At 38.2% G+C, this 21,543-nt stretch overlaps 1 protein-coding gene across 2 annotated transcripts in view; it reads left to right on the top strand.

Moving 5' to 3' along the window:
* Positions 1-21,543, top strand: part of FSTL5 (follistatin like 5) — a 560,774-nt gene that overhangs the window by 312,128 nt on the left and 227,103 nt on the right. For both annotated transcript variants that reach the window (XM_038400977.2, XM_038400978.2), the window contains exon 6: positions 7,908-8,028. In XM_038400977.2, coding sequence (XP_038256905.1) covers positions 7,908-8,028 — 121 coding nt within the window. The remainder of the gene's footprint in view (positions 1-7,907; positions 8,029-21,543) is intronic.

The raw sequence follows: 21,543 nt of genomic DNA, 5'->3' as shown, positions 1-21,543 counted from the left end.
GTTAATCCAATTCTACAGACAAATTTTAAAAACTTTCTAAAATACCTAAAATAGATTTTCTCTATGTTATATCATAATTAAATATTGGACTTAACTTATCTAAGAGGGCTAGATGCATATGTCTTATACTATTAGGAAGAGGGATTCATAGCTTTTGTATGCCAGCAAACTCCAATTTTTAAATCTGTCATGAAATATATGACCTTGAACCTGTCACTGGTCCAAACATTGCCTATCTTGGATCTCAGTCAAATAAGTAGTTTTGGTGGAAAAAAGAAAACCTATCCCTAGCATGTACTTTATTTAAAGAAAAAAAAACAGATTGGAGGTATTCTGAAGGCAAATTAGATATAGTCCTAGCAGAGATGTGTTAATGAGCCAAATGATAGTCAGTTGGTTAAAGGTGCAAGATAAAAGTAATATGCAGTTAATCATATGAATAGCACAACTATGTGTGTGTGTAAAGCTGAGTGTCAGACTTGGAAATTGTTTACAAATGGGTTGGAAAAGTGAATAACAGTGGGACATAATGCCCAAAGTTTTAAGCTGAGGATTTATTTTTAATAAAGGTAACTTTCTAAGATCTAATCATCATTTTTACTATCAACGCAAGGCCTTGTCTCTTCTTTTCCTGCCTAACATACATACTTCCTATTAATGGAAGATGCATCTCAATAGAGAGGAGCCCTCTAATCATTTAAAATTTTATTACAGTCTTGAAAACAAACAAAGTAGTAATCCTTTTCACCATCAGCAATTTCTCCCACTTCCTTAGAAGCTTTCAGAGTTGTTGTGGCTTTTGGCCAAATCTCCCCCAAAAGCCACAGCAGCTCTGAAAGCTTCTAAGGAATATATATGTGTGTGTGTGTGTGTGTGTGTGTGTGTGTGTGTGTGTGTATAATTTTATATGGTGAGCTAAATCTCCCCAAAAGTCATATATCTGAAACTCTGTGTGTGTGTGTGTGTGTGTGTGTGTGTGTGTGTGTGTGACTGGAATAAAATTTTATACATTCCAGATACCTAGAATAAATATATTATTGATACTTGAAGCAGAAGGCGATATGAATTAGTATACTTGACTACAGGGAGACTGAATCCTTCATTTCACAACTGCAAACTAGCTTCACAGTTTCACGCTAGTCCCCATTTGTTTACACTACAAATCCATCATGCGATTTTGAATGACTGGCAGCCTTTGAGTGAGAAGATCCCGAATAAAATAGTGGGGTGTTGAATGTCAGGATCAAGAAGCATTTGCAGAACTCTATGGGTAAATTTCCTCATGCCTAAATCAAAGAATTTTTGAATTGGCCTCTGCTCCTCCTCTCCCCAATTCTTTCTTAAACTCTACATTTTCTCAAATAAAAATAAAATAAAATAAAATAAATAAAGCACTGCTTAGAACCAATAGAAAATAATGTGTGCCTAGAAAATTAGTATACTGCACTGTGGTTTGGGAATCTTGTTCAAACTATATATAAGTACTCAGGAACTATTCCACATTTCAGATACCATGGAATTTGTCACAGAATCTGCCATCTTTTAACCTTGGTGTGTAAAGAGAATCTTTATAATGTGAACAGAGTGGAAATGAATGGAGGATTGTTTTCCTAAGTGTGCAAACCGATTCACACAGTAGCTGTAAGATCTTTCATGAAGATTTAAATATTAACTTTACTACAGTTAGTTAATGGAAACATCCATTATACATAATCCCAGCAAGGGTGGATAAGAATGGTGGACAAAAGTTGCTGTCAACAGTTGGGCTAATGACTGAGGTATTAAAGCTCTAGAAATTATCATCTCTAATCTTGTTCTTCAGTAGGGAAGAGGAGAGCAGAGGCATATCTTTACTACTGCCAAAAATTTCATCAGTCTCCTTGATGCAAATACATAATGTCCTTCCTGGGTGCCAAAAGCCCCAGCTGCAAGACCCTCCCACCTGCCAAATTCATGGTTGCAAAATCGCATGACTTTGTTGTAATTATTGTAATATTTGGGGGTTTTATTTAAGCCCTTCTATAGGAAATAAACTTCGGAAGTAATTGAAATATATGATAATCTCAACATCCATTTAAAAAACAAAGTTTCCAGTCCTCATGCTTGGAAGAAAAGTTTGAAAATATGACTTGAGTTCACCCTGTACGCTCAAAAAGCAGAAGGCAAATGAAAAGAACCCAACATGAATTATTTTTAAGACAATCTCATGATTTAGGGGTGAGGCACTGGATTCCTGATTTTTGAACCCTTGGGGACTGGCAATACTGCAATTTCACAATGCAGTTACCAATCACCAATATAAAAATCTGCTGCCTTTTAACAATCTGAAATATTGGAGAAGTGTGAGAATTTTAATTTAATATAAGCCACTAAAAGAATACTGGAGTGATTTTGTCCATTTCAATACTTTATTAGCTACACATTTCAGTGTTTCAGTGAATGCTATTTCCACAGATATTCCAATTTGAAGCACTGAAATATTGTAGCAACCAGAAAGTTTTGCTGCGTTATCTAAAACCCCTTTATCTCAGAGTATGTAAAGTGCTATATATAGTAATTCCTTACTAGTGAACAACTCAGATGAATCAGTTGGAGACTTCATTGAAATAAGGACAGCAGGATTTGGTTCCTAATTGGAGTATTTTGGTTCACCAATCATGAAATTTCTTCCCACAATATGTGAGATACAAATACCTTTCCCAGCAAAGGGATTATGGCATTTGCAGTGGTAAAGCTGTCTCCTTTATGAATTGTTAAAACTGATATTTCCAAGAGTGAGATCTTTCCAAAAAGTTAATTTATTTAATGTATCATTACAGTATCTAAAGTTGACCAATAATTAATCATTTTCTCTTTCATTTGAACAACCATAATCCTTATGTGATTTGTTATTAACAAATGATTATGTGATTTACTATAATTTAATACAGCATTACAGCTCAAGAATATATTTACCTCAGTTATCCAGTGTAAATACATGACAAATTGTGGAGTCTTTACTCATGTTAGTGAACACTTACTTATGCAACTATTTTAATGGTCACGAATGGGACTACTCAAGTGGGTAAGTGCTAACCCAGTATGGGTAAAGTTTGCACAATCTAGACCATACTGATTAAGATGTCATCTCCCCCCCCCCCAGGAATAACAGTAATTCAAAATATCTAAACAATTTGTAACAATAGGAAAATTTAGTCAAGATTGAAGGCATTTGGTACCTTGCAGGATCAGACTTCAGGTTAACTAGAATAAAAGAAGATAATACATTGGCCCTGCTGGTGGTTAGCTATGAATAAGGTTAAGATTCTGTTACAGATATTTTTGGTAAAAGTTAGGGACAGGTTGTGGGCACTAAACAAAAATTTACGGAAACCCGCTACCTGTCCCTGACTTTTACTAAAAATACCCTGGTGGAGGACAGGAATAATAGTCAGAGCGCTGCCAGGGGCTGACCTCCAGCAGCTTCTCCAGCTCTGCTGCTGCTCCTGCTGCAGGGGATTATCCAACCCCAGCTGCTGCTCTGGCCAGCTGTTCCAGCACCGACACTGCTCCTGCCAGAGGGGATGACCACTGCTGCTCCAGCCCTGGCGGGGCTGATCCAACCCCAGCCACTGCCCTAGCAGCCCTGGGACTGACAGCTGCTTCAACCCTGCTGCTGCAGAAGTGGTCATGGAGATTCCAGAAAATCACAGAATCCATGACCTCCGTGATAGAATTGTATTCTTAGCTATAAATTGCATCTGGCAAACTCACTTTCTAGCTATCTGTTCTCTCGCACACACATAAAACAAACTATTATTTAATGCCTCTTTATAAACTCTGCCTGTTTTCTTGTTATTACAGATCTCTTTGTTACTTAAGTTACTTTATACTGCTGTGGGTGTGGGTGTGAGAGAAAGAGAGAGAGAGAGTATTATGGGGAGACATTGGAATAAAATTGTGCTTTTCCGGTGAAGTATGCAGTCATTCCCATATGATGGGATTGACCTTTTACAAACAGTAAACCACCTTTTTTTTTGCCATAAGTGATCACTGAAAGGTATTTGGGCTTTTAATATGCTTCATCAAATTCAACTAGACATATTGAAGTGCATTTTTTGCAGCACTATAACAAAAAGATGAAACAATTTTATACTTGATTAAGTCCCTAGATGCTATATTTTGTTTTGCTACTGTATTTATTTGTTATGCTTGGGGGCCGTCCAAAAGAATGTCTACTGATGAAAAAGGGGGAAAATCTCCTAAAATGACTTGATCCAAAAGCAGGTTAAGCATGTCAGATAGAATAATGATGAAGAAGGAGGTCTGCTTCACACTCTTATTCATGATCTACTGTTTAGAGTATCAGATGTCAAGACATATATTTTATTTTCTTTCTTTTCTTGTTTTTTTTGTTTAAAATATGACAAATGAAAACATTTAGTGGGATATTTTTTAAAACTCATAATTATTCTTTCATATTTTGATATTGTCTCAGTTTGAATACATTCCAGTTATGGTGGTGGGAGACTTGTTTTGTATTTGTAAATTGACTTATGAGGTTGACTGCTATTTCCAAGGGTGAGGCATTGAAGCTATAGAAAAAACCCTAAACTCAGATGAGGAATACACCTTTTTAATGTATTGCCAAAAATTGTACACTGCAAGCACAAGTGGAGGCATAGTGTCTGATTTCTCATGAAGTACATCAATGTAAACATGACTCCTATTTAGATTTGGAATGTTTGTACTAGATACAGGACAAGCACAATTTAAATATACAGTATGCCACAGGACTAGCTGCACCTTTGATCTCTCTGCATCCCCCTCAGGTATTAGACATCTTGCCTTCACCTATTCTGGATGGAATGTCATGGCTTTCTCTACTCTTTAGACCAGGTCCAGGGTACACCCTGTGTACCAACTGTGATTGCTCAGCAGGCATATGATCATGTAATTAAAGTACGTGTTAAAATGCATAGGCACTAGGGGACTGAATTTAGGTTGCATAGGCACCTGTAATCCTGGCATTTCCTAATTCTTTGAATGCTTAACTTTGCAAACTTAATAATGTTCTTTAAAAGTGTGTATGTGTAGTTTCCTAGATTTTTTTTTAAAAAAAGCCAACATAAAGAATAGAAGTTGTATCATATGACAGCATATTGGTACCCATGTGGCTCATCAGCAGGATTTGGGACCTTTAGACCCAATGTACAGACCTCTGCCATTTGAGTGCCTAATAGTAGTAGGTTGTTAACTTATAAGAGTTAGTGCTAAAAGGAGGTGGGATACTTTGCCAGCGAGTTTCACAGATATTTACTGACAGCAGACTCCACCCATTTCCCCCCAAGCTTATGACCAAGCTTCTCTGTCTCTTTTGACCTGGCCCAGTATTGTCTCTTTGTTACGCATTGCTCCTCATTCTAGTTCCATTCTTCTCACATTACCAGTGCCAGTCTCCACTCCTGATGTTTTTAATCCCAGTCTCTTTATCAAGCCATTCTTAGTTTCCTCCCACCCTCTGCCTGCCTCCTGATTTCTCGTCCCTCCTCTTGCACTGCCATGGCTCTTTCTTTCTTTTCCCACCTCCACTCCCTATTGCACTGATTTACGGTACCAGTATCCTTTCCCAGATTTCGTTTGCCCCTGCCCTTCACCCAATCTCAGTCTCACACTCACTCACTGACTCCCAGTCCCCCTATTCCATTTTCAATCTGGCTTCTAGTCCCATTCCCCCTTCTTTCCAACTCCCAGTTCCAGTTTCATTTTCTTTGCTTCCCCCTCATCCCCCCCCCATCCAGTTCTGGTCTCCCCTTCCCCGGGACCTCATTCCAATAGATTTCACCATACATACACACACTCAACCCCAGCTCTTGTCCCCATTGCATTTGACTCAAGTGGGGCCCAGCAATAATTAGGAGCATAGGAGAGACAGGCTTCCTGCTGTCAGTTCAGATGCCTGGCCCAGAGTAGCTATTATGTGGACAGTGTGTTTTTGCCCTTGTAGCCCTGGCCTGGCCTCGATAGTGCAGGCTCTGTTGCTCTGAGGGATTCTGTGTTCACAAAGTTCTGTTTTCATGAGCCAACTGTGAATTTTAACATCCACAAGCATCTCAAATTTAGAAGTTAATTAGCTGAAACTTGTAAGACTTCTATAACAGTGAGATTTCTAAATGCTATAAGCACAGTAACTAACTTGGAACGTAAGGTATGTATATTTAATTGTCTTTGGCTGTCTTTTATCACCCAGCTAAGGAGATGTTTGAGTGGTTAAAGACATCATTGCATAGATTCCATACAGCATCTTTTTCTGCATTCTGGTGGCATTAATCATAATAAACAAGCTAGATAAATAATGCATAATAGTACTAATTTTCTTCAGGTAACATCTTATTTAATAACTAAAGTATTTGCATGGTGTTTTTATGGTTTTTGTGTTTGTGTGTCTATAAATTATCATTTATAAATTATTAATGAGGTCATTATACATTTTTAAAGACTTTTGTACAGCTCTATAGGAGAGCCATCCCATCTTTTAGGGAAAAATAAGTTTTCACTTCCTATCTGTAGGCTTATTGGTCCTTTTGTTTTATGGTATTTGCATGTTTGGAAATTTTTTCATTTGCCCTAAGGAGAGCTGTGATTTCAGTTGTCAGCATTGCTCCTTTCTGCTCTTGTTGTCTCTTGGGTGGAGCAATTGGAATATCCCAATTACATATTTGTGAAACAGTCTGGATCCTCTATATTTGGTTATGGGAAAACATAGCATTCAAAATTAATAGTGTAAACTGTAATATGTCTTCAGTTGAAGTATAGGTTTTTATCATTTATTTGTTTATATTTATTTAAGAGGGAGAAAGTGTATGTTTTATATTGAATTGAGCTGTCTTCATTGCAGAAGTTTGAGCTTCTTGCAGCATTACAACATAGCTCACGAAAGCTTATGCTCTAATAAATTTGTTAGTCTCTAAGGTGCCACAAGTACTCCTTTTCTTTTTGCGAATACAGACTAACACGGCTGCTACTCTGAAACAGTTGACTATGTTTTCTTTGATTCTTATGGATGCATAATTAAGTTTTCTCTTTAAGCTGTGCTGTAAAACACAGGCCTTGAGCATTTTTTGTTATGAAAGATCTCATGGCACTTTTAAGGTATTAGGTGCATCAATGGGATTTGCAGACTAGCATCTGGCAATTTTTGTTGTAATCTACATTTGTCCTTGCAAAGTCTAGAGACTGAATAGAAATGATGTACAAATTAGAACATTCCTTCAGCAGAGGTTCATTAGTGCTAAAATCTAATAACCACTAATTATAATCCACTTACAAAATGGATGCCCCCGTCGTGGAGACACTGAGATATCTTTTCAGGTCTTTTATAACAGTTTCTTAGGAAATATAATAGGCTTGTCAGACGTGTATAAGAAGTTGATGTAATTGCTGGTGTAATAAGAATTGGAACCTAACGAAAATAAAAAAAGTTCTGATTTGGGATGCGGGGAAGGGAGGGTAATAGGAGGGAGAGATTTACTATTAATCCATGTTATAAGGAGAACAATGTCCTTGTTCATGCATCTCATTTTTTTTTTTTGGTCAATGTCATTGTAAAGAATTTCAATACAGTGAAATCTTACTTGCAAACCAGAATATCTATGCAATGTTATTACATACTGTGCCATACATAATATATATTCCTCATATTTCACAAACTTTGGTGTAAACTCATTGGCACTGACTTAAAGGTATTAACTTTCTAAACTGTAATAAATAATTATAAAGCAAGTGGAAATCCCCAACTTTACACAGTTTCAGTTCATTGCCCCAAGCAGCCTTAAAATGTTTCTAATAATCATTTAATAGATCAATTAATTATACCGCAAAACTCTAAGAGTTCAAATGTAATTTCATGGTTATAATTTTCTCGTCAGGTAATAAAACAGGATGAGCTTGGCAAGGATCTGTCTGACTGCTCTCTGTTCGATCTGCTGAAATATGATGATTATAACAGTGACAAGCACCTACTTCTAGAAGAATTCTACAGAGCATTTGGTAAGTACAAGATTTTTTTCTACTCTTCTCACAGTTTTCTCTTTCTGTCTCACTTTTTAAAAATAAAATGTCCTAATTTGAAGTGCCATGATGCAGCTCTTTAACAGTGAGCACAACTTGATCATTATGATGTAGGGAAACATCCTGAAACAGAAATCAATAGGAGATGCATTTGTGTCCAGTTTTCTCAAGACAATGATTCTGATAAAGGGGCATTTGTAGAAAATCGGGTTTTCTGCCAACAAACGAATGTACGGATGCACTAGTGAAAAGCTACTGTGTTCAAGATCAAGTTGTAATCTGTAAAATTGGTCAAGCCACATCCCTTTTCTATATTCTGATTGCCACAAGCCTAACAGATACAGGTATTCATTTCATGCTGATATACCCCTGCTGTACTTGTTCAACAAATATGTTGAAGGGTACTCTATAGAGGATTCGTAAAACAAGGTGAATTTTCAGTGTAACTTGTGGGTGGTCCTTGTTCTTTGACAACCATCCCTCATTACCTGCTGTCCAAGGTGTCTGGGAACAAAAGTTTACTGCTATATGGTATTGTTGCCTCTCCAGACACTGCTGCTCTCCCTGTCTCTGTTCCATGACCCCAATTTTTTGGCTAGCTGCTTGAGTCAAAAGGGGGAACATTATTTATAATTAATTAAAAGTTTTCTTTTCTGCTTACCACTACAAAACGTTAGAGAAGTCCATATTTAAAATTGGGAAGCTATTGGAAAACAAATGGGAGGTGATGGATAATGGAAGCATTGCTTCACAGCCACCTTAGATTTTCTGTTCGGAAATGAAAAGGCGGATTCACCTCTTTCTGTTTTCCAACTGATATAACTGCATTGATTTTAAGGGGCATATAATTTACTTTTATATAAGTGAGAGCAGAGCAGTCTGGGAGTGTAAGGTGTGTTTGGGTGTTAATTCTCACTCAGATCACAAGTGGAAATTAATTTGGTGTCTTCTTCCTAGTTGCTGTGTGCAGTGCAAAGGTAAGCCATTTCATAATTTGTCACATTCTGGCATAATCAGCAGTGAAGTCTTGGAGTGTTGAAGGTCAGTCTTGAGATTCAGTGACAGAGTACGTGGAGAAACCTGCACAACTACTGCATGCACTAGCTCAGGTGCTGGCTATTAGTTGCTATTTGTCCTTTTCATACATGAGAGCCAAACTTCACCCTTTTAAAAGGGAAATAATTGAGTTTATCCAGAAATATCATATTCCTGCTCTTTGAAATGTGCAAGCATGATGATCATCATTTATAAATGATTCATATGAATTATTCTGTGTGGTTTTAAAAATTCTTAGGAAAGGCCAGTGGATAAATTATTGTTCAACTTAAATTATGTGTGCATATTAAACCTTTTGTGAAAACAATAAAAGTTATTAGTCCCCTTGTTGATATATGCAGGGTCCACCAGGAAGATAGTGTATGACACATGATATCTCTGTATATTGTTTTTTTATCATGAAAGATTAAGAAAATGAAGATAGGCATAGTATTAAATAGTCTACATCACATACTTTATGTATTGTTACATACATTGTTACACTCTTGGTTGTAGTCAGTGAGAATCTGGACACTTAAACAGGATACTGAATACGATTGTTAGGGATTGGATAACTCATTTAAATAAACTTTGATCCATTTAAACTATTTCTGGGGCAGATTTTCAAAAAAGCATCCTCTGATTTTGAATGTGCAATTCTGCTTGTGCAATCCATTTTGGGTACAGTAACACAGTGAAGAAGTCTTACTACTTGTGTTATGGGTCAGATAGGTAAAGTGGGTGAGGGAAGACACTATCTTTTCTATCTTTTAGAAGACAAATTTTTGTTGGTGAGAGAGACAAGAATTTGAGCTTATACAGAGCTCTTCTTCAGGTCTGGAAAACTTAAAGTGTCACTGCTAAATACAAGATGGAACAGAATATTTAGCATAAGTACTTACCACACATTTCAACATCCCTCCCGTCACAGAGAGGAAAGGAAAGGGGAGGGAAAAACAGCTGTGGGAAGGGTTTCTAGTGGGTTATATAAGTATATGTATGTAATAAGTCCAGTGTCTCTATTCAATCCATGATTTTTAATGTCTAGCAAAATTAGGAATTTAAGCTCCCAGGCTCATCTTTTGAAAGTGTGGTGCAGGTTTCCTTGGAGGATGAGAACTGATAGGTCAGCTATAGAGTGAAAACTTAGACGTGTCTGTGGACCCTCAGGGGTCTGTAGACCCCAGGTTGAAAACCACTTTTTATAGTAACAATTACCTTTTAAATCTAGTGACTTGGGCCCCAGTTAATCAAGATAATTCAACATGTTTGTAAATGTAAGGATCTGAGTTGTCCTATTGGCTTCAGTAGGGCCTTGGCATTTGTGGGGTTTTTATATTTTGAGGCTTTTGTTCTTTTACCCTTAACATACATATGCCAGTGTTTTACATATATCATGAGTTTTTGGGGGGCTACAGGTTATATTTCCAGGCCTGATATTTGAATGGCACAATCACAAAGGAGCAAAACTAATTATTTCCAATAATAGTTGGGGTAAAAAGGAAAAAATTAAGCTGAATATTAGGAAAAGAATTCCTAATCAGATCTTGTTAGACTTTGGAACAGTTTCTCAGGGCAACACTCATAAACAGGGATCATTAAAACTAAAACGATAAAGATATATTTAAAGCAGGGATATGGAGTATGTAACATAGATAAAATTTTCCCTACCCTTCTGATTCTACCTGACCACCTTTTTAGGTCAAAAAGGAATTTTTCATTGTCTGGTGTGTAGGTTGGAAAAGGTTGAATATTGACTCTCATTATAGCTGCTCAAACTTGGAATTTCTGTTCCATAGGAAATTCTAACATATCAGAATAAGTTTTTGTTCAGGTTTTTGCTTTTTGTTGTTGTTTGTTTTTGTTTTTGTAATGAGAAATTTCTGTGGAATGGAAATTTTGGTTCTGAAAAATTGGAACATTTCCATTTGAATTATCTGCCACAGAATGGGAAGCTTAGAAACTAGGAAACACTTGGCTCAAGCTTGGACTCCTACAGCTTTCAGGGCCACAAAGGCCCTGAGGAGTAGGGAGACTAGAAGCCTTGAGATCTCCATCTGGAGGCAAGACCCCCAGGTCTGCAAGGTTCTCAGTTTCCTCTAGACAGACTGCTGAGGTGCAAGGGAGGCAGGAACCTGTCTGGATTCCACAAAAGCTTTGTTAAAATCAAGAGATTCCTGCAAATGTTTTGAGTTCAAAGAATGAGCATTTGTTGACCGAAATGAAGTCCGCTGGAAAAATTCAGACTGACTCTAGTTATCACATGCTTCTGAAGTTTAGGATATGGATAGCCTGTCTTGGGGGTAAAATATAATATATATAATGTAAGCGCACACATTCACACACACAACACACCAAATAAAAGTAAAGTCAAAGGGATTTATATTTATGAATACCTCTTTTAATAATGGACAAATAATGCATGTATTTTGTCTGAGGAGTGGCTGAAACATAAGATGATGGAGCTAGTCAACAAGTAGAGGAATCAAGAATATTCAGAGTTTTAGGTTCTGTAAATTAAAAATTATTCACAAACGAAGTCTTTTATTTTTCAAGGATTTGCTGACTGTATAATTAAATGGCAAAAAAGTTCATTAGTGCAGAGTTAAGGTTTCCCAGTGCTAGCTTGTGCCCTTCCAGCATGTCAAATTCAGCAAAACTCAAACTTCAGAAAATACAGCATTAAGGTAAACACCCAGTTAGCCTTAACTCTGCTTTCCTGGAGCTGCAACAGCAACGGGGAATTATCTGCATGCACTGCCCTGCATTCACTGTGTGAGTTTTAGCAGCATTAAATACTTTGAATGGTGGAGGCAGTAGGTGGGGCAGGTTGGTAGAGGTATATTTGTTAGCTGAGAGATGTGGATTAGTTTGAGTGTCATAGAGCTATGACTGTGATATGAGGAGATAAGGTTTGTACCTACCCCATGTGTGTGAGTAAAGGAAAGGGGAACATGTATACTTCAAGGAGCTATTGAAAGATTGTATAGGTTGTCACAGTAGCAGGGCACCAGAGGGTGTGGGGATCTTGCTACAGGAATTATCAGTAGTGAGCTGGGATATGAGAGAAGACTGTGGGGTTTAGTGATGGGTAAGGGAAAGTATAGGTTTACATGGTATCCTGTGAGTAAGTGTGAAGGGGTTGTTAAATTTCACAAGTGAGTTTTTTCTGTCAGGGGAGTAGGTACACTATGGGGACTATAGTCGCATACCTACAGTGCCATACTTATGCCAGCATAACCCTGTAGTGTAGATGCAGCCTACAGTGATGGAAGAGGTTTGTCACCTGCCACCACTGAGAAAAACCAAGCTCCATCCTCTTTGGAACCCCCTTCAGGTGGTTGAAGGCTGTTTTCAAATCCCCCCCTCATTCTTCTCTTCTGCAGACTAAATAAGCCCAGTTCTCTCAGTCTCTCTTCATAAATCATGCGCCCAGCCCCCTAATTTTTGTTGCCCTCCACTGGACTCTCTCCAATTTGTTCACATCCATTCTGTATTGGGGTACCCCAAACTGGACGCAGTATTCCAGATGTGGTCTCACCAGTGCCAAATAAAGGGGAATAACCACTTCCCTTGATCTGCTGGCAGTGCTTCTACTAATGCAGACTAATAGGCTGTTTGCCTTCTTGTTTGCCAACTCATATCCAGCTTCTCATCCACTGTAATCCACAAGTCCTTTTCTGCAGAACTGCCGCTTAGCCAGTCGGTCCCCAGCCTGTAGCAGTGCATGGGATTCTTTCATCCGAAGTGCAGTACTCTGCACTTGTCCTTGTTGAACCACATCAAATTTCTTTTGGCCCAATCTTCAATTTGTCTAGGACACTCTGGACTCTATCCCTATCCTCCAGCATGTCTACCTCTACCCCCAGTAGTGTCATCCGCACATATGCTGAGGGTACAATCCATCCCATCATCCAGATCATTAATGAAGATGTTGAATAAAACCAGCTCCAGGACCAACCCCTGGGGCACTCTGCTTGATACCAGCTGCGAACTAGACATCAAGCCATTGATCACTACCCGTTGAACCCAAAAATCTAGCCAGCTTTCTATCCACCTTCTAATGCATTCATCCAATCCATACTTTTTTTTAACTTGCTGGCAAGAATACTGTAGGAGATCATATCAAAAGCTTTGCTAAATTCAAGGTATATCACGTGCACTGCTTCCCCATATCCACAGAGCCAGTTATCTCATCACAGAAGGCAATCAGGTTGGTCAGGCATGACTTACCCTTGGTGAATCCATGTTGACTGTATGCCCCTTCCTGCCCCCTGCCCCTCCCCGATCCCAATACACATGAGGGGAGAAGGGGATGTCAGACCCCCATTGATGGGCCCCCCAGCTTGTGACACACTCACGGGAGGGGAATGTGGTGCTGAGGTGCCACCGCCTCCATTTTCCTTCAGTCCTGTCACTCACTCCCATGTTTCCCCTGGTGTCCCACCCCTCTTCTCCTGTCTCCCACCCATCCTCTTAATCTCTCCTCACACCTACACCTTTCTCATCCTATTTCCACCGACTCTACCACTCCTAATCCCCAGCCCCTCCCAGTTAACATTTGCATGTGTCACTTATTTTCTTTTAAAAAATAGTTTTGGCGCCTTCTGAGTATTCTGCTGCACTCAGATTGCATTTCTCCATTGTTAAAAGCTCCTTTGACAAAGGCAGATTGGAGAAAAAATAGCTTCTCTTTTTATTTCAGATTTCTGACTTGGATTGGATTTGAATGTCTGTGTGGTGCTCAGATTCATTGGCTGGAACAATCCCTTGGAGCTACACAGGTTCTGTGACTCTAGGGCACCTTTAAACACTCTTGTGCTCTGTCTCTGCACAGTTGCTGTGTAATGTATTAGGCAAAGTGAGTGTTAGAGCAAGTCTACACTACAGCACCACATCCGTGCAGCTGCAGTGCATCTGGTGAAGACGCAGTATGCCAAAGGGAGAGCACTTTCCTGTTGGCATAATTACTCCACGTTAGCGAGAAGCAGAAGCTATATGGGCAGTTGACATAGCGCCAGTGTGGGGGCAGAGCGAAACTTGCGTTGCAGGGGAAGGGGGTTCCACGCTCCTGAGCTATGTAAATTAGATCGATTTAAGTGGTAGGGTAGACCTTAATCTGGGCAGAAGGCCTAACTGAAGATGCAAACTCTTTCAAATAATGTTTTTATTTGATATCCCCTAAAGGCTAACAGGTGACATGCACTCTATTGTGGTAACCCCTGAGCATTGGAGACCCTGATGCAATTAACTCAGCCCTATAGATCTCTATCTGTCCACAAAAATACGTTGCCAGAATGTCAACTTTAAGAAAAGTGTTTTTTTTCTTTTCTGGAGGCTATATTCTGGAAACCCCTTGGTCAGATGGCCCAAATTTGCATCATTGACCACATCCTGCGCCCCCATAAGGCACACCAGATTTCAAGACAATCCAATTGTCTATACAGATTTTAGAGCACTTTGAACAGTCGAGCTTTATACAGAATGCTGGTATTAATCTTAACTATAGCTCTGATCTAATGTTTCTTATAGTATCAGGGTAATTTTATATGGACTAGAAACACTGTCTTTTATCTTTGTCCTTTAGCAGTATTATTCAATTTCTGAAACAAATCATTTTATATTAATATATTGTGCTCTTTAATTTTTAAAATTAAAATCTCTGAAGCATATACCTCAGGTGGCCTTCACAATGGTTCAGAAAATCTCAAAGCTTTACTACAAATAAGTAAATAGTAGTAAATTATTCTGTTTGATCACTTAATAGATGCAGATACATTTGTGAGCACTTCCATTTCTGATAGCAGTAGAAAAAAATGAAGGAAATGTGGAAATTTCTGAATAGAACTCATTGAATACAATGAATGCTAATACCAAGCTTTATCATAAATAATGCAACAAAGTAATGTTCCGGTTGTAGCAACCACTCTCTATGAAGTGGAGAAAAAAAGTTATTACATTGTCTTTTGTAATGAGTTACCCTTATTAGTGCAGAACTATTTCTAAAGGCAATTTATGCTGAATAAAAGTGCAGGGAAACAAATATTGAGGCAATTTGGATTTTATTTAAATGCCACTAAATATGCCAGGAGCTAACTGAAGAATTAGCTGCACAAAACAATTCAGGGGCCAAGTTCTGATACTCTTATTCTCAAAGACTTACTTTCCTACTTGTGGTGTAAGCTGCTGCTTATCATGAATAAGGCTATCCCAATCTGGTTCACAGTGATTATTTGCAGGTTAGAATACTAGTCTTGGTACTCTAATCCATTACAGTATATTTCAGATAATGGAATGTCCTTTATTTTAGGGTACAGATAGGACTCAGGTCTGAAAATTCAGATCTGAGTTGAAAACATTCCATATTTCCAGGGTGTTCAAGTTCTGATCAGGGCTATGATAGGGACAATGTCTTCCTTAAAATTTGAGTCTGGGTTTATAGCCCAATGCTTCTCCTTCCCCAAAGGGATTGTTTCAGCTTCATGCCTTATTTTGATTTACATTTTATTTTTAATTATTCTTATTTGGTTATAAATTTGTCAAATACAGATATTTCATGGAAATTTTAAAAAATCATAATACAAAATCTGTGACTTTGCTACTGCCCAGTGAAAAAGAGGCCAGGGTCTAACAATCATACAAACATAGTGTCTGATACAAAGCCCACTAAAATCAATGGAATCCTTCCTTGTATTTCAGTGAATTTTTGATCAGACCCCAAAAGCCCAAATCATAGTGTCCCTACGCAGTCTAAACAACCACTTAGTTAAGTGAAAGTCCCTAAACAGGGATTGAAGGATTTGGTCCTAACATTTTCTGATCACCTTGGGCCTATCTTTTTAAATGTCCCAAACCTGTTTTGTTTATTTATTTAAATTTTAGAGATTGGCAGGGAATAGTTGCAGAAGCATACACTATATGTTGTTGAATGACACAGCTAAGCAACTGATAATTACTTTTAGGACATGGTTCTTTCACTACTATGTTGCTGTACAGCTGAAATTATTTCTCACATTTCCAATGAGAATTAATTAGTCATTGTGATGCCAAGTAATTCCCAGATATTGGAGGCTTCCATAGTATGTATGTAATTGTTGAGACACAAGTCAAGCTCTTTGTTACATGGAAAAAAAAGCTATATGTGACTGAAATATTAGCTATTTTACTAAAATCTCTTGTATAGATGTAAATTAAGGTTTTGTTTTGTTTATTTACTGTAATAATTATTATTACTTTTATCTAAGTGTTGAAAACCCAAACTTTTCAGGATGTCATTTGAAGCTTGCAAACCTTCTTCAACTTTACAATTTTTGCCTGTCTGTAAGTCAATTTCCTTTACTCTCCCACGTCATGCACACAGAGCCTGATCCAAAGCTCATGGAAGTCCAGTTGCAAGACTCTCATTGACTTCAGGTGGATTTAGATGAGTATTGTGGATGATTGGTTATGGCATTAAATGTAAACCTCAATATGTAGTGTGCCCAATTCTACCCTCTTTTATGCACTTACAGCTCTGACTGACTTTAGTTGGAATTGCAGAGATTTATATATTGGTACCTTAGGGCAAAATAGGGTCCTATACATGAGATGTCATATATCATAATAGTGTAGTAAGGTTACTATCATTTAAAATGGTAACTTTACTGTTACAATAACAATTTTCTCTACCAATTTTGCTTTCTATGCAGATCTTTCACCACAACTCCTTGAGCACATTTTTAAATCTAAAATGCTGCCATTGTGGTTGGCAAATTGTGTAGCTAAGTACCACGGATATTAATCCTTCATTTCTATGAACAGAACATTATTCAAAATTTTAAAAGCAAAAAGATATTTAGTAAAATGACATTATTAAACATCAACCATGACAAGTATGGTGAAAACTGGTTTTAATGTTTACTATGTTGATCTGACTAGGTAAAATGTACTGGGATTGTAATATCTCCCATAAAACATCCGAGAGCAAACAACCCTGCCATAAAAGCAACCATCCCTGTGCAACAAGTTCAAGTAACCATTTCAAGGTTGTTGTATGCCATTGGGAGCACATTGATTATAAGTGGTTCTTCATTTAAAAGGAACTGCACAGCATGTAGTTACCTATACATCTTTGCAAGAGTCATAACAAAATTCTTCATTATGGTGGACAGCATGTCAGACTAGAAATTGAATTGGCCTGCCTGGATGAAAATCCCCTGCCAAATTGCGTACGATTCTGCAGAGAATTTAACCAAAGATCCTTGTTGCTGCCAAAATCATTGATACTCCACCCACCCATAGTTTGCTGAAGAAATCTGAGCGTACAAAAGAAGGAAATTATAACTTTTCAGTGTTGCTGGAGGTGTTTAGAAAGTTCAAAGAGAGTTTCATAGAAATAGATGAGAAAAAGAACAAATATGTCTGTAGATTGAATTGCAAGATCCCAGTTTGTGAAAGAAGTCCGATAGTTTGATACTACAAAGATTGTTTTCCTTCCACAAAGTAAGAAAACTATTGAAACTCCTGTGCCAGCCAAAGTTAGGTCTCTGCACAAATGTTCTAGTACCAAACAATGTTGCCAGTAATAAAATCTGATAAAAATTGTTCTGTTGGAAACAGAATCTGAAATCTGGCTGAGGCAGCATAAACTTGTGTGTTAACTCAGTCTTTACCTGTGTTAATGCAGTTGTGGCATACCCTCATTCTTGAGCTGTGTTGTGGTCTTTTGGAGGACAGCATATATCACACAACATTCTTCTGCTACAATGCAAAGAAATAAACATATCAGTTGCATTTTAAGCTGTTGATGAGATTTTTCAAAAATGGGTGCCTAAAGCTAGGTTCTGAAGTCCATGTTTAGGTATCCAAATTAAGTGGCTTTATTTTCTAACATTCTGAGCAGCACTGAAGTCAGACCATTTTTAGCCACCCATTTTAAATCTGTTTAATAAAAGAGATGAATATTACTTGTTGCCAGAAAAAGGATGGAATTCGCAAAAGCACTAAAGGAACTGAGGAACACAACCCCCTCTGAAAGCGAATGGACTTATGCTCCTAAGTCATTTAACCTCTTTTTAACATATTTACCTGTAAATTAAAATAATTAACATGCTTTGCTGAAGAATTTGAGTTAATTGTGTTGCAGAATATAAGGACACTTGCTAAATACAATTACTGAAAGAATATTTGTCATTTTATATACTCATCATAACTAAAAAACAAATGATTTCCCCCACTAAAAATGAAATCAATACTTTCAGCAACAACACTGCAAATTAAATTCAGTGAGTTACTTATGGTATAGTATTTTTCAGTTCAGTGTTAAACTCCCATGACAAAATCTTCAGCAAGGTGCAAAAATACTTTAGAAACTTCATGAGCCAATGCAAAGCAAATGGAGCTGAGGCCAAAGTTTGAGCTCAGGGGTGATGTTTGGGCATCCAGCTGGAAGTTGGCCAGCGTGTGCACTGCTTCTTTGAATTGGCAACTTCCTCAAAAGCATTGCGCTCCATATGTTTATGGAAATATGCTTATGAGTGTAAATATAATGTAACTGGAATATTCTTTATGCAAAAGGTCTCTTGTAAGGTATTATTACAAAGCTTATAATCTACCTGAGTGTGTTCATCCTATTTGTATGAATCTATCATTCTTGTATGGGAAACTAGAAATATGAAGTATTACTCTGAAGTCCTAGTGTAGCTATGCAAAGTATGGGCCATTAATGGTGGCTTGGAATCTTGATGGCTCCCATTAATGAGGACAATTGGTTGTGAATGGCTCTGTTTACTTGCAAACTTTCCTGCAAAAAGAAAAGGCGTACATGTGGCATCTTAGAGACTAACAAATTTATTTGAGCATAAGCTTTCGTGAGCTACAGCTTACTTCATCGGATGCATTCGGTGGAAAATACAGTGGGGAGATTTTATATACACAGGGAACATGAAACAATGGGTGTTACCATACACAGTGTAACAAGAGTGATCACGTAAGGTGAGCTATTACCAGCAGGAGAGTGGGGGGGAGGGAGAAAACCTTTGTAGTGATAATCAAAGTGGGCCATTTCCAGCAGTTGACAAGAACGTGAGGGGAACAGGGGAAGGGGGGGAACATAGGAAAATAGTTTTACTATTTTAATGACCCATCCACTCCCAGTCTCTATTCAAGCCTAAGTTAATTGTATCCAGTTTGCAAATTAATTCCAATTCAACAGTCTCTCGTTGGAGTCTGTTTCTGAAGTTTTTTTGTTGAAGAATTGCCACTTTTAGGTCTGTAATTGAGTGAGCAAAGAGATTGAAGTGTTCTCTGACTGGTTTTTGAACGTTATAATTCTTGATGTCTGATTTGTGTCCATTTATTCTTTTACGTAGAAACTGTCCAGTTTGGCCAATGTACATGACAGAGGGGCATTGCTGGCACATGATGACATATATCACATTGGTAGATGTGCAGGTGAACGAGCTTCTGATAGTATGGCTGATGTGACTAGGCCCTATGATGGTGTCCCCTGAATAGTTATGTGGACAGAGTTGGCAACGGGCTTTGTTGCAAGGATAGGTTCCTGGGTTACTGTTTTGGTGTGTGGTTGCTGGTGAGTATTTGCTTCAGGTTGGGGGACTGTCTGTAAGCAAGGACTGGCCTGTCTCCCAAGATCTGTGAGAGTGATGGGTCGTCCTTCAGGATAGGTTGTAGATCCTTGATGATGCGTTGGAGAGGTTTTAGTTGGGGGTTGAAGGTGATGGCTAGTGGTGTTCTGTTATTTTCTTTGTTGGGCCTAGATTTCACCCCCCCCCCCGCTCTCCTGCTGGTAATAGCTCACCTTACCTGATCATTCTTGTTACAATGTGTGTGGTAACACCCATTGTTTCATGTTCTCTGTGTATATAAAATCTCCCCACTGTATTTTCCACTACATGCATCCGATGAAGTGAGCTGTCCTCATGAAAGCTTATACTCAAATAAATTTGTTAGTCTCTAAGGCGCCACAAGTACTCCTTTTCTTTTTGCGGATACAGACTAACACGTCTGCTACTCTGAAAACTTTCCTTGGTACCTTCAGGCCAGCCCTGAAAGAATGGAGAATGGGGTCTTACAGTGACATGTAATCATGTCACCTGGTACTGGAATCCATCTTAAACCTGATGCTTTTCCATTTAGAAGGAGGACTGGGGACCCAGAGAGACAAAAGATCTCTGCCTTGTGCCAAAGCTATAAAGGGGGGTGGAACAGAACAAAGGGGGCTGCCAGTCATGAGAAATCCCCTAATTGCCACCTGAACTGGAACTAAGAAGAACTATACCAGGGGAAAGGATTGGGCCAAGACTAAGAAGGAGTCTAACCTATGAATGAAGCTTATTGGAACATCTCTGTGGGTCAGATGTACTTGTATTCAGTTTCTTAAATGTATGAGGCTTAGACTTGCGTGTTTTGTTTTATTTTGCTTGGTAACTTTGTTGTCCTGTCTGTTATTACTTGAAACCACTTAAATCCTACTTTTTATACTTAATAAAATCACTTTTGTTTATTAATTTACCCAGAATAAGTGATTGATACCTGGGGGAGCAAACAGCTGTGTATATCTCTCTCTCAGGGTTATAGAGGGCGGACAATTTATGAGTTTACCCTGTATAAGCTTTATACAGAGTAAAATGGATTTATTTGGGGTTTGGGTCCCATTGGGAGTTGGGTGCCTGGGTGTTGGAGATAGGTGACTTGCTGAGCAGTTTTTGGTTAAAGTCTGCAGCTTTGGGGGCGTGGACCACACCTGGGTCTGTGTTGCAGCAGACTCGCATGTCTGGCTCAACAAGGCAGGGTTCTGAAGTCCCAAGTTGGCAGGGAAAACTGGCTTAGAGGTAATTCCAGCACATCAAGTGACAGCCTCAAGGGGGTTTCTGTGACCAAACCCATCACAGACAGCCCCTAGTTTACTGAATTTGGTAAGAGAACATGTTGCCTTCCCCAACAGACCTCCCAGAATATATAAGTTTACCACAAAGGCTTGTCCATCTGTTTTTGTTTGTTTTTATTTTTGTTATATTTTTTTTTTACTCATTTGCTTCTTTCACTGCCTCAGAGAAGAAGGGAGCTTAGGCACTCTGTTTACATGAATAGGTAAATATTAATTAGATTATTAACCTTAATCGCAGACAGGAACAATTTTCAGAAAAGCCTTTCAGTACTGTCTAAATTATTTAGATTTACTGAGCATTCACGGTAGTCACACTATACAAAAGGACAGATTATGTTTCAAGTTGCTCTTTTGGAGTAAGCACCTACATAGGATCATGAGAGGTCTGTTAGAAATGTCTAAGATGCACAGGACAGGGATTAATTTAAAAAAAAAATGTTTTCAATTTTGACAAGTTTGTGTAGAACTTTGTGGTGTAGAAGGTGGACAATTATTTTACTGAATGTTCTTAAATATGAAATGCATACAATGTGAACAAAATCAGCATTAAAAATATCTCTATTTCAAGGAAC

The sequence above is a fragment of the Dermochelys coriacea genome, chromosome 4 (assembly GCF_009764565.3).
Source record: "Dermochelys coriacea isolate rDerCor1 chromosome 4, rDerCor1.pri.v4, whole genome shotgun sequence".
Taxonomy (NCBI): Eukaryota; Metazoa; Chordata; order Testudines; family Dermochelyidae; genus Dermochelys; species Dermochelys coriacea.
The sequence above is the reverse complement of the archived record's forward strand: the minus strand, read 5'-3'. Positions and strand labels throughout refer to the sequence as shown.